General features: G+C 44.8%; 1 protein-coding gene across 1 annotated transcript; it reads right to left on the bottom strand.

Annotated features, from left to right (window-relative positions):
- Positions 1-12,862: 12,862 nt before the first annotated feature.
- LOC125378554 lies at positions 12,863-14,167 on the bottom strand. The gene has a single exon (XM_048393982.1). The coding sequence runs from the start codon at positions 14,165-14,167 to the stop codon at positions 12,863-12,865; it is 1,305 nt and encodes a 434-aa protein (XP_048249939.1).
- Between the last annotated feature and the right edge of the window lie 304 nt (positions 14,168-14,471).

The raw sequence follows: 14,471 nt of genomic DNA, 5'->3' as shown, positions 1-14,471 counted from the left end.
CATTGACCATCCACTCCCCATCACTCCCTACAACTGAACATCCACTCCCAAACACACCCTGCCATTGACCCACCACTCCCTACCATTGACCCACCTCTCCCCATCACTCTCTACCATTGACCCACCTCTCCCCATCACTCTCTACCATTCACCCACCTCTCCCCATCACTCCCTACCACTGACCCACCTCTCCCCATCACCCCCTGCCATTGACCATCCACTCCCTACCATTGACCTACCTCTCATCATCACTCCCTACCACTGACCCACCTCTCCCCATCACTCCCTGCCAATGACCATCCACTCCCCACAACTGACCATCCACTCCCCATCACTCCCTACCATTGACCCACCACTCCCTACTACTGACCCACCTCTCCCCATCACTCCCTGCCACTGACCCACCTCTCCAAACCACTGACCCACCTCTCCCGGCCATTGACCCTCCTCTCACGATCACTCCCTGCCATTGACCCATCACTCCCTACCACTGACCCACCACTCCCTGCCATTGACCCATCACTCCCTACCACTGACCCACCTCTCCCTACCACTGACCCACCTGTCGCCATCACTCCCTGCCATTGACCCACCTCTTCCCATCACTCATTACCACTGACCGACCTCTCCCCATCATTCCCTATCACTGACCCACCTCTCCCCATCACTCCGTGCAATTGACCCACCTCTCCCCATCACTCCGTGCCATTGCCCCACCAATCCCCATCACTCCCTGCCATTGACCCACCACTCCCCATCACTCCCTGCCATTTACCATCCACTCCCCATCACTCCCTGCCATTGCCCAACCACTCCCCATCACTCCCTACCATTGACCCACCTCTCCCCATCACTCCCTACTACTGACCCACCTCTCCCCATCACTCCGTGCCATTGACCAACCACTCCCCATCACTCCCTGCCATTGACCCACCTCTCCCCATCACTCCCTACTACTGACCCACCTCTCCACATCACTCCCTGCCACTGACCCACCTCTCCCCATCACTCCCTACTACTGACCCACCTCTCCCCATCACTCCCTGCCATTGACCAACCACTCCCCATCACTCCCTGCCATTGACCAACCACTCCCCATCACTCCCTACCATTGACCCACTATACCCTGCCATTGACCCATCACTCCCTACCACTGACCCACCACTCCCTGCCATTGACCGATCACTCCCTACCACTGACCCACCTCTCCCTGCCATTGACCCACCTCTCCCCATCACTCCTTACCACTGACTGACCTCTCCCCATCACTCCCTACCACTCACCCATCCCTCCCTATCACTCCCTACCACTGACCCACCTCTCATGACCACTCCCTACCACTGACTGACCTCTCCCCATCACTCCCTGCCCTTGACCATCCACTCCCCATCACTCCCTACCATTGACCCACTACTCCCTGCCATTGACCCATCACTCCCTACCACTGACCCACCACTCCCTGCCATTGACCCATCACTCCCTACACTGACCCACCTCTCCCTACCACTGACCCACCTGTCCCCATCACTCCCTGCCATTGACCCACCTCTCCCCATCACTCCTTACCACTGACTGACCTCTCCCCATCACTCCCTACCACTGACCCACCTCTCCCCATCACTCCCTACCATTGACCCACCAATCCCCATCACTCCCTGCCATCAACCATCCACTCCCCATCACTCCCTGCCATTGCCCAACCACTCCCCATCACTCCCTGCCACTGACCCACCTCTCCCCATCACTCCCTGCCATTGCCCAACCACTCCCCATCACTCCCTGCCATTGACCATCCACTCCCTGCCATTGACCAACCACTCCCCATCACTCCCTGCCATTGACCAACCACTCCCCATCACTCCCTACCATTGACCCACTACTCCCTACCATTGACCATCCACTCCCCATCACTCCCTACAACTGACCATCCACTCCCAATCACTCCCTGCTATTGACCCACAACTCCCTACCATTGACCCACCTCTCTCCATCACTCCCTGCCATTTACCATCCACTCCCCATCACTCCCTACCATTGACCCACCTCTCCCCATCACTCCCTGCCATTGACCCACCACTCCAATCACTCCCTACCATTGACCCACCTCTCCCCATCACTCCCTGCCATTGACCATCCACAACCCATCACTCCCTGCCATTGACCCACCACTCCAATCACTCCCTACCATTGACCCACCTCTCCCCATCACTCCCTGCCATTGACCATCCACTCCCCATCACTCTCTACAACTGACGATCCACTCCCCATCACTCCCTACCATTGACCAACCACTCCCTACCATTGACCCACCTCTCCCCATCACTCCCTACCACTGACCCACCTCTACCCATCACTCCCTGCCATTGACCATCCACTCCCTACCATTGACCCACCTCTCCCTACCACTGACCCACCTCTACCCATCACTCCCTGCCATTGACCATCCACTCCCCATCACTCCCTACAACTGACCATCCTCTACCCATCACTCCCTACCATTGACCCACCACTCCCCATCACTCCCTGCCACTGACCCTCCTCTCCCCATCACTCCCTACCACCATTGTGTACAGGGTGGTCAGGTCATTGTACACATAACTTACCATGGTTAATGTCAAAACCTGCTATTTCCAAATTACTGCCAGTCCATGGCCACTTCAATATATTCAAATTATCTGAACAAATTATACACAGGTAATGGCTAGCAATAGCATGCTTGCCTTTTGAACAAACTTTAGGCTGACAATATAACAGCGATCATCCGAGTTTCAGCTTCCCTGTGTGTTTTTCTGAGAACAACCCAAATTCACACTGGGTCAATGGAAAGGGGTGATGGAGAGTGGTGGGTCAATGGCAGGGAGTGATGGGTAATGCCATTTAAACCAAACGATACTTTGGAAAGAGAGCATTTGAACAAACTTTAGGTTGACATAAGAGAGATCAGGCGAGTTTCAGCTTCCCTGTGTTTGTTTTCTGAGAAATAGTCAAAACAACCCAAATTCACACTCGATACACTTACGGCGCATCTGTGTTTACAAGAATTCTGTTGATTGGCAATTAGCGGTCATAATATTAACGAACATTGCTCCGTTATTTCCTGAGAGGAGGGAGGATGGACACCAAGGGCCATGTCTTGCCTCGGCCGCACACAACACAACAGTGCCTGTTGGTGCAGTCGAATGCAAGTCTCGCTAGATCCGTGTCTACAACTTAATCTATACATTCAAAATATATTTTAAAAATATGAACAGTGAAAATACTACCTTATGTATCGACGGGCTGGTAAGATATCCGATGACACATCATATTTTGCTTATAAAACAGCAAACACCATCACGATCAGTTCTAAAAATCACTTCCTGGCCGCCATGTTCTGATTCAAGAAAGTTCAAGGTCGTGTTGGATGGCACTGCTTGCGCTGGCCGCTGAACCATAGGGGACATGGACGAAAGCTTGGTCCCGTCTCTAAGTATCGGGCGCAACAATAGCGTGGAACTAGTCTTCCTCCAAAACTCCATTACTTTGCATGCTACCCGCGGTATGGATAACGTATTGAATGTGTAGGGGACGTTACATCGATGTTAGGAGCTTATCAAAACTGGTACCAAGAACTCGTCGCGCCACACACAGAAGGAAACCAGTCCGGTTGAAATCTCCTGCTGCAAATCTATCTTTCACAGACTTTTTCTAATGTTTTATTGTGATCTGTAAATGACTGATGAGATACACCGAATAAAGACTGGCCACTAATAGATGCTTCCCTTGGTTGTTTTAAGGTGTGCGGTCCCAGGCTAATTTCCTGAACAAATTCTAGGTCTTATAATCAGCCTCCAAACATAAATCTTTAAAGGATATTTTGCAGGTCATAAGGTTTATTATATTTCTAACAAGTGCAGTTTTTCGAGCACAGCGTACGTTTCCACACCTAATTCATTTCGCTTGATTTCATCTAGACTCTTTGTATATGCTATTTTTGAAATTCATTTCTCCGAGTAATTATCAGAAATTTGGATTTCAAAACATGCTGTAAATATAAATGGTGATTTAGTAATGTGTGAACGTTGGCGTGATTTACGATGTACCTAATTTTCATAGGTCATTTGCAGTACTTTTGTTTTGCCTAAAATCACTATGGATGATATCACAGAACAGGGAATTTCCGACAAAAGTCATAACTGTGAAGTGTGTGTGTGTGCGTGATGTATATTGAATTTTATTCCACTTCACAGTGAGGGTTGAAATGAGGGACACAATGATACTGCAGTAATCTTGCCAAACTTTATAGACTTGCACGGGCTGTATTGGATATATTTGTTTCAGGGCCTGTCGGGCAGACTAACACGCTATATGGACTGCCAGTGTGTCTGGCCCAGACAGCAGTTTACAGGCGCGGCCGCAGGTTGTTGAAGGCATCTAGTCGCTGATACTGCAGTAATCTAGACTTGCCAAACTTTATAGACTTGCACGGGCTGTATTGGATATATTTGTTTCAGGGCCTGTCGGGCAGACTAACACGCTATATGGACTGCCAGTGTGTCTGGCCCAGACAGCAGTTTACAGGCGCGGCCGCAGGTTGTTGAAGGCATCTAGTCGCTGATACTGCAGTAATCTTGCCAAACTTTATAGACTTGCACGGGCTGTATTGGATATATTTGTTTCAGGGCCTGTCGGGCAGACTAACACGCTATATGGACTGCCAGTGTGTCTGGCCCATACAGCAGTTTACAGGCGCGGCCGCAGGTTGTTGAAGGCATCTAGTCGCTGATACTGCAGTAATCTAGACTTGCCAAACTTTATAGACTTGCACGGGCTGTATTGGATATATTTGTTTCAGGGCCTGTCGGGCAGACTAACACGCTATATGGACTGCCAGTGTGTCTGGCCCAGACAGCAGTTTACAGGCGCGGCCGCAGGTTGTTGAAGGCATCTAGTCGCTGATACTGCAGTAATCTAGACTTGCCAAACTTTATAGACTTGCACGGGCTGTATTGGATATATTTGTTTCAGGGCCTGTCGGGCAGACTAACACGCTATATGGACTGCCGGTGTGTCCGGCCCAGACTCAGCTGTTTACAGGCGCGGCCTAAGGTAGTTGCAGGCATCTACTAGCTTTTTAATTTTCAAGAATATTTTTCACCGATTTTTTTGCCCGATCCCGTTAGTAGCCTGTTATGACAAGCATAAGCTTGAACAGCATTCAGATTTTAGTTTTATTACAATTATTTAGAGTTGATTCATTTGTTTGACGAGGTAACCGGCTCGTTAACAACAAAGTTTAGCTTAATATTGTACACACATTATGACTTTGTCAGGCTTTCAAACATATATGTGCACTCTATAGGCTGCATATTAAATGCTAATTTGGTGAGGCCATATACCTCTTATGATTACCATATAGTCATACTGAACCTGGGTCAGCTTCGTTAAACTTTTAAGGAGAAATCTTGTTCTTTTCCTGGTTTTATCACTGTCACTAGATTTCTGGTCCATCCCTCACTTCATTGTTTGGACAAGGCAGGATAACTGCTGTGCAGTGTCAGGCAATAAACACTTACTTTGTATCATATACTTTTGCTATATAGGATTTTTTTTATTTCCCCCCGTTTCCATGGAAACAGTTTAGACTAAGCTGAAACGGAGGTAGGTATCGTTTCTGGAGCAGAACTAAAAACACTATTTGACATTTTTCATCCAAACTTGGTACATGTATATTAACCAACGGCTGAAGTGGTGCCTTTAGCTATTTAGGAAAATCATTTTCATTCCTGTTTCCATGTCAACAAGTTTGTCTTCGACTAGGTTCATAGTGGTGTGTTTGTACGGATATAGCTCAACAACTTGTAAGTATTCTTTCATGACACTTTGAACACACAGAGGCTGCTTTGTCAAACGGCGCCTTTTGCTACTTAGGCGTGTTAAGAAATTATATTTTTCCGTTTCCAAGGCAACAGGTTTGATTTTGACTCTGTTTACATTGGTTTGTACCTGACACAGGAATACAAAGGTCTGAATTCCAATCCCATGGAATTGTTTAGCTCAATAACTTCTCTTGTATAAGGACAGACAGGTTAGACAGACAATCTCTCATCAAGTTGGACTTAAAGTAACAGAGGATTTGTTCTTTCGTATTTGTAGGGGCCTGGGATATTTGTCATCTTGTGATGACTCTTGTTTGTTTCAGCTTGCATGAACATGATTATACATAACATTCCATGACTGTTTTCAGTTTTAGATACATATTTAAAACATAGTACTTGATTTGTCCACAATCAGTAATTAATCACGGTTTATAAAGAACATACTTGTATAAAGTTTATATGTTCTGAAGCTGCCATTTCCCATGATGTACGTGAAGAGGGAAGGAAATAGGTCTCGGTACATTCAGTTCTGAAAATTTCACAGGATACCCTAGTTACTGCGGCACTCTATACTCCCTGTGAATCACATTCGTGTATTGCTTGTAAAAGTTTCAAGTCTGTCTCTGACAGGCTGAGGCACCTGTCTACAGTCTGTCCTAGTGTTATAACCTGGCCAAAGCCGCTTCACCGTAGGCTTCTCGTCCGCTGTGAGTCGGAGCGACTGTAGCGCACGTGCTGCGCGTGGTTGAAACTGACACGACATACTGGGACACACTACTTTCGAACTGTCATCTTCACATACCCCAGCAACGCGCCTGTACATTCAGTTGGTCCATGCTTTCAAATAATAAAATCTGATTTAATCTTTTGTAAATTCTATTGAATTTAAGTAAGGTTAAAAGAAATATTTAAACTAGGGCCAAATATGTTTATTTTGTCAAACCTACAAATTACAGGATTTGTAGATTTTACTGGGTTGGGACTAGCACACCTTATACAGTTCAACAAAATATGCAAACACAACAGTCAAAATGTTAAGCTATGACACGTAGCCAAAATACATCAAATTGTAGGCCGCACTCAGCAATAGTCCAATCTTCTGCAGATTGTCGCATGTGTACCAGATAATCCAGTGATTGCTATAACGAGTAACGAGCCTGGCCGTGAGGCCCGCATGTCAGGCGACCACACCCTACTTACTGACCCTGCGGCTCGCTGACTTGGTTGATGCATGTCATCGTATCCCAATTGCATGGATCGATGCTAATAATATCAATCACTGGATTGTCTGGTCCAGATTCGATTATATTCCGATCGCTGTTATATAGCTGTAATATTGCTGAATGCGGCGTTAAACAACAAACCAACGATGCTAATAATATCAATCACTGGATTGTCTTGTCCAGATTCGAATATTTACCGACCGCCGTTATATAGCTGTAATATTGCTGAATGCGGCGTTAAACAAACAAGTGTTTTTAGCATAGGTTGATGGGATCCATTCTAACCCCGAATCTCCGCCCAGTGTCAGAATATTATACATCAAGTCCCGAATACACGACCTGTTAACATGCTAGATGACTAGCTATAGATTAAGACACAAGGATAGCACAATCTATTTTAGTGAAATGAGATTCACAAATAATAAACACGTTTGTCTATAAAGAAAAGTAAACAATTGATACATAAACATTCGTTGGTGTGTTTTCTTGTACTACAGTAGTAAAAACTGTCTTTTTATAGTTGGTTTGCTTATTGCTTAACGCCGGGCCTAGTAATATTCCAGCTATATGACTGCCGTCTGTGACTAATTGAATCTGGACCCGACAATCCAGTGATTGACACAATGATCATTCGTCCACTTAATTGAGATTTAACATGCAGTCACCCAAGTCATTGAACCTGACCACCCGATCCACTTCGTCGCCTCTGCCAAATCTATCTATCCGTCTCTTTGTCTCTGTTTATCCAAATTGCGTGGATCGATGCTCATGATATCAATCACAGGATTGTCTGGTCCAGACTCGTTTCTTTACAGACCGCCGTCATATAGCTGGAATATTGCCGAGTGCGGCGTTAAACAACAAACCAACCAACCTTTGTCTCTGAATTTTTCAGAAGCCTTTTAGGGCCATTTTGTTATGTTGAACATTACATCCTCAAATTTCAAGAAAATAAGACAAATACACAAAAGGCCCTAAAAGGCTGTAAAATTCAGAGTCAAAGAGTCGGATACAGACAGATATTGCTCGTTGCTTCTTGAAATATCAAATATGTGCCCCTTCGAAAAGCAAATGATATCAATCACTGGATTGTCTGGTCCAGACTCGATTGTTTACAGACCGGCGCCATACAGCTGGAATATTGCCGAGTGCGGCGTAAAGCAACAAACCAAACAACCAACCCTTCGAAAAGATTTAATTTTTAATTTTGGAACAGAACTTGAAACTGTAGACAGCTAAATGAGTACGTATCATACTACATATTGCCCTATTGAGTTTGATATAGACATGCATCAGTGTGGCGGGCGTGACTATGCTGCACATGTGAGGGGACATATTGAATACACCCAAAGAAAACTGTCAGTACCTACGGTAAATGATAACGTGCAGTAAATAAATACACCGTGGCTATAAAACACATCTTGAGCACTGATTGTAAATATTTAAGGCACCATTTGAAAAAAAACACACATGCTATCAGAATACCAAATGGTGGGTCCCTATGAATAGTAGGACAAGGCAGTAAGGAAAACACTATTTTCCTCACATGATCACATCTATTTCTTTGAGTGGCATTTCTTCTTTGAGTGGCATTTAGAAGTTGGATTGGTAACTAAGACAAAATTGTTATGTTATTTGCTTGATAACGGTGTTAGAATCTACACCGAAACGTCGCCCAATTGTAATAAAGAAGTTGCTCATCCATAACAATTTTGTCTTAGTTGATCACATCTATGTTTGTTTTCATGGGAGGGAGGGAGGGCACAGACTACAAACTAAAAATTGAGCAATGATCCTGATAATGTCGTTTATAGATTAGATTTTGTTCTTCATCCTTGTTGGTTGGTTGGTTTGTTGTTTAACGCCGCCCTCAGCAATATTCCAGCTATATGACGGCATTCTGTAAAATAATCGAGTCTGGACCAGACAATCCAGTGATTCACATCATCAGCATCGTTCCACTCAATGGGGATACGATGACATGCATCAACCAAGTCAGCGAGCCTGACCACCCGATCCCGTTAGTCGCCTTTTACGGCAAGCATGGGTTCCTGAACACCTAATTTACCCCGGAATTTTCATGGGTCTTTATAAATAGGTTGTTTACCTTTATTTTTTATTAGTTATTGTCACGTGATTTCCTTTTAAGATTATTGCAATTATTCTGATGAACAGCGGCTATACATGTTCAAAAGACATTTGCTAATTTCGAATAAACTTTAAAGAACGTGTATACTTTTAGTTTTTCATTTAACATGAATTGTGGACCTTTTTAACATCTTATTAAAGTATTTTTTTTTCAATATTTAAGAAGATTCAAGATGGTATCATTGAAATCTAATTTCTCCTCAAGAAAATATTTGTGGCCTTGATATTGGTTTATTTGAAAAGAAATTCTGATCAAGTTTTCATTTCATGTTTTAAGTTTTCTTTTTGTGAAATATTAGTTTTAATACATTTATATTCATTCTTGTTCAAGTTATTCTGTTCACGTTTTCAATTCATGCTACAAGTTTCCTTTTGGGTCATTTGTGGCCTTGAAAAAGGCCGTCAAGGAAACTAGGTTCCTGACATTGGTGTTATCGGCGTCCGAACTCCCTGTGGTCAATGAAGCCCTCCACTCCTCGTCTGAAGTCCCCATACTCCCACCGGAGCTCCGCGCCAGCACTGACCCCAGTCTTGGTCACCATCCAGAACCTCGTCCGTTCCCCCCTCCTCCCCTTAACCCGGGTTAACCTACAATTAGCATTATCCCTAGAGTGGTTCATGGTTGCCCCCAAATTTGAATCAGGGTCAATACGATTGCCCTGATGATTTCTATGGCCGTCCAAAACAAGTTCCTCATGACCATGAGCCCCCTGAACGTGAATAAACCGGTAAGATAAATTTAGCCTGTCATACTCACCCAACCTCCCATCAACGTCTGCCATCGGAATCAGTTGGCCCAAGTACTCACACACCACCTCCTTCCCCCTATAATTCCGAGTGGCAAAAACCCCCTTTCCAATTTCCCCACTGACAGGTGCGACCATAGGAGCCGAAAACATATCCCCCCTCCCCTCCCTCTCCTGCACTGCCCTACGAGTATTGTGACCCCTCAAAGTATACCGCAAAGGGTCCCCCAAAACGTCCCGATCCCCCGCCCCTCCCCCCAAATTTCGACCTATCCTTACCCTTCTAACCCGATACCCACGGCGAGGATAGATCACGTAGTCGAAGCCCACGTTGATGGCGACCACACGGAACTGGGTAGTGAAGGCTTGGCGTCTACCGGCGAGAGCTAGGAGTTGCTGGTCTTCAGTCCAGGCTGCCACTTTGGCCTTGTACTCTGTGAAGAGGTCCAAAGATGGAATGACACTGTTGTCCGGGCTGGGAACAAACAGGTTGGCAAACCTGGAGAGGAATGGACAGTCGCACTGTATATCTCGATCCACAGAGAGTCCGCGCCGAAGTATTCTATTTCCAGACATAGTTGTTGCGTCTGCGAAAGTAAGAGCAGAATGACGCGGCATTGCGCGCACCGTCTTTTATAGTCCCGCTAAAAATGCTATGATTGACAGGTACACGTGTGAGATATACATACCAAGGTCGTCACTGATTGGCTGGCTGCGAGCACGCATAGCCTTTTGACGCTTATTTTTCTCTTTCAAAGAAAACGTTAAATTGCATACATTAATGTATTTTTATAATGACGGGATTTAAAAAAAATAATAATCTGTGTTTCTTTTAAAAATGAATTGTTCCAGACAAATATAATTTGTTCTGGGGTATTACGCTCCCACCGTCAAAATGTTTAAATTAGATTTATAAAAAAGTAATGAATAAATAAGTAGTTTCTTTGACATGCTTATATTGTTCAGCTGATTCTTTCACTGAACAAATTGGGTGTTTTGAAGCCACGACTGAAAACATATTCTGTCACTTGTGAATCCAAGGCAGGTTGGGGAGTCAAGGAGTCAAGGCGTCAATGATTTTTAAAATGTCAACGTACGTCCCTGTCAGGGCTCAACCCTCTCCCCACCCACTAAAACATGCAGTGTCTGAACATGGGGATATTAGACACACCTGGCCTCTAGTGAATCTAATGAACTTGGATACTGAATCACCCCTTATATACCACTTAGATAGTATTTATTGCAATGTCGGAGTGTTGTGATGTATGTAGTAGGCTGGACCCCTTCAATCGCCACCTCAATGTTAGTTTCTACAAACACTGGCTTTTTTCTGCTGATACGTGGATTCTATCAGTAAATATCAAGTGATGTATAGTTTCAGGACACATAACTGACCATTCCCACTCACGTCAGCCCGACCGATCCCCCCCCCCCCAGTTGACTCCTCAAATCCCATCCCCACTCACGTCATCCCGACCGATACACCCCCCCTCCCCCCCCACAACCATTTCCATTCTGTGAGCATACCGCCATACATATGGCACAGTTGACTCCTCAAATCCCACCCCCACCTACACCTACACCCCCACCCCCACACATCTACACCCACATCCCCCTGCCCACATCGCCAGTCATCATCACCATACCATCACACACCCTTCCCGACCTCCCCCTTCCTCCCTTCCATCTTTCCTTCCTAACAAGCCGCATTAAAAGCTTGTCGAATATCAAGTGTCATTTTTGCATTCTGTTTCATCCAATAAACAAGTTACTCAATCTTTCATCATTCTGGTTAAATTTCCCTGTGGGGAATCAGGAAAATGTCCAGACATCGAAAGATTCAAACCGAAAAACAAAAATTCTTTGATATTGGCCTAACCAAGTAACCATCATTTGCAAATGTTGATAGCACGATTTTCACGAGTGTCACTGGATCGATGACATGGCAGTCAGGTGTGTTCGGACGACAGTGTTCATGGTTCGCGAACAACATTTCCCTTTACCATATATATCACGACGAAGGCGAACATATCTTCAAAGATAGGTACTGTAACAAGATGGCAGAGTAGTCACGGGGCTTCAAGCATAACAGGCATCATCAGCAGTTGGTAACAATATGCGCACTTTTTAAACTGAAATATATATTCCAATATGGGTACGCGGGTAAATTCTGTTATAAATGTAGAGCAGTTATTTCAGGGGAATCAACTTCCAGAAATTCATGATGCATAAATATGACACAATTTCACATAGCAATTTCACCACCTACATTGTAACTGTTTGCCCCCCCCCCTCAAAAAAGAAGCAGAATAGGCATGTTTACAAAGTCTACAAAAAACAAACAAAAACCACAAAAAAACCACGGGGAGATTGATTGATTGATTGTTAGAAAGTTTTATAGGTGTTCGGGCAACTAGGCCCATGTACACCTTGCCCATAATAAAGGTTTGCTAAGTACCTAGATAGTTCATAGACTAGTGAAACTGCCACACGCTTTAAAAGCACCACACACTACTTTAAGATTGGCTGACATATTCAACAGAGACCCATGGTCATCAGAGATAGCAATAGCGTTATTAGAGACATTAAAAATGGAGACTGATTTTTTATCCTTCAAATGAAGAATGACTTCATTCCCTTGTAAATGGGATGGTTGAACCTTATTTCACGAAACGACAGTGAGTGAGTGAGTTTAGCACTGCCACCTGTAAAACCAAACTGACGATCTTTACGTAGGCAGACATAACCTTCCCAACATAATCGCTGGTTAGGAGTTAAGAATGTCTCCTGAAGACAAAACATCTGGGTCAAAACTTAATACAAACTTTAAATCCTGGACCGTTAGCACTGAGTGATCTAGCATCAAGAGATCCATAAGAAGGATGGATTAAGACTTCCATTGTTGACCCTTAACCATGCTCGTCAGATCATCAGGGGACAATCTTAACCCCAAGAGGGACTGGGCAGCTGACGCTATCGTCTGAAGACCATCAGACTTGAATGCACGAGTAGTGCCAAGATTAGCAACTATACAAATAACAAAGTTGAGAAAGTCAACAGGAGAGACATTGTTAAATAGAGGTTTGCAAGATGATTCAGGCATGATGTCAACAACAGGATCAGTCTGACATTCAACTTCAAGAGTCTCAGTCTGAGTACTAGCAGTCACCATGACAGGAGAAGACACAACATCAGAAATTGTAACAACCTGAGACAGTGGTTTAGCTGCAGGAGGTGGCTTAGGGACTGCTGGAACCTGAGCGACATCAAAATCTCCACGCACCTGTCGAACAGCCTGAGAATAAGACAACTTACCCTCCACTCGGACTTTCTGAATCTGGACAGCTTCCTGGTATTTAATACAACCTTTATATGCCGCAGAGTGTGCACCACCACAGTTCTTACATTTAAGGGAACTTTCATTGCACTCCTCGTATTTGTGCTTCCCTCCACATTTAGCGCACACATGATGAGTGCTTCTACACTTAGCAGAGACATGCCCAAAGAACTGACACTTGAAGCATCGAAGAGCAGGAGGAACATATATCCGGATTGGAAATCTCTGGAAGAAAATGACAACATGATCCGGTAAAGACTGGCCAGTATATGTAAGAAGAACAGATTTGGTGGGAACTTTATCAGGCCCACGAGTCAGACGCACAGCAGAGCACATTAGAGGTAACACAGGTTTCAACTCGTCCTCAATGTCATTCATCTCAATATCCAGATCAATACCATAGATGACTCCACGTGTTCTCATTAAGGATTCAGGCTCATGAGGGGTGACAAAATGTTCATCAAGTTCTGTGACTTGCAAAAGTGTTTTGGCAGCCTCAACGGTTTTTGCAGTGACACTAACATCTCCCCTGGCCATCCGCTTAACACTGACTATTTCTGTAGTGATCTTAGCCAAGGCTCTAGCCAAAGCACGCTGTGTCATAAGTTGACAGAGGGTCGGTGAACCATCAGCATATTCATCTACATCGGCTTTGAAGATAACAGTGGTTGATTTGACCCGAGGTGGCTCATCAAAGACAAAAGTAAGATCAGACCTTGGAGTAGGAGGAACAGTATTTGGTTGCTTGGCAACACAGGCTTTTTTAGAAGTACCATCTGGAATACGGCCGATTCGCTTCCTCCCTGAAGCAACGACTTTAAATCCTTCCTCACATTCCATTCTGTTGTCAGCCATTGTCGAGGACAATCCCCAACAACTGACTGTAACAATCAGCAAACACCAAATAGAAATTAAAAGTTTGAATGCACTCCAACACAAGAGAAATCAAAAGCCAAAGAACAAAAGAGGAAGTATCATAAACAGTCAAGTGCGCTGTATAACACTAGACAAGTTGCTGAGAAGCAAAAGACGTCCGAACTCGACGGCAGTCAAGACCGAACTCCCCACGGGGAGATGTTCAAGATAAACATCACATGGTAGCGTATTCCAGGTACACCTAGCAAGACCACCCAAACGCAGCCATGATCTTGATCACACA

This window comes from Haliotis rufescens, unplaced genomic scaffold (assembly GCF_023055435.1).
Source record: "Haliotis rufescens isolate VD_foot unplaced genomic scaffold, xgHalRufe1.0.p SCAF_125, whole genome shotgun sequence".
NCBI lineage: Eukaryota > Metazoa > Mollusca > Gastropoda > Lepetellida > Haliotidae > Haliotis > Haliotis rufescens.
This window is presented reverse-complemented; position numbering and strand designations above follow the sequence as displayed.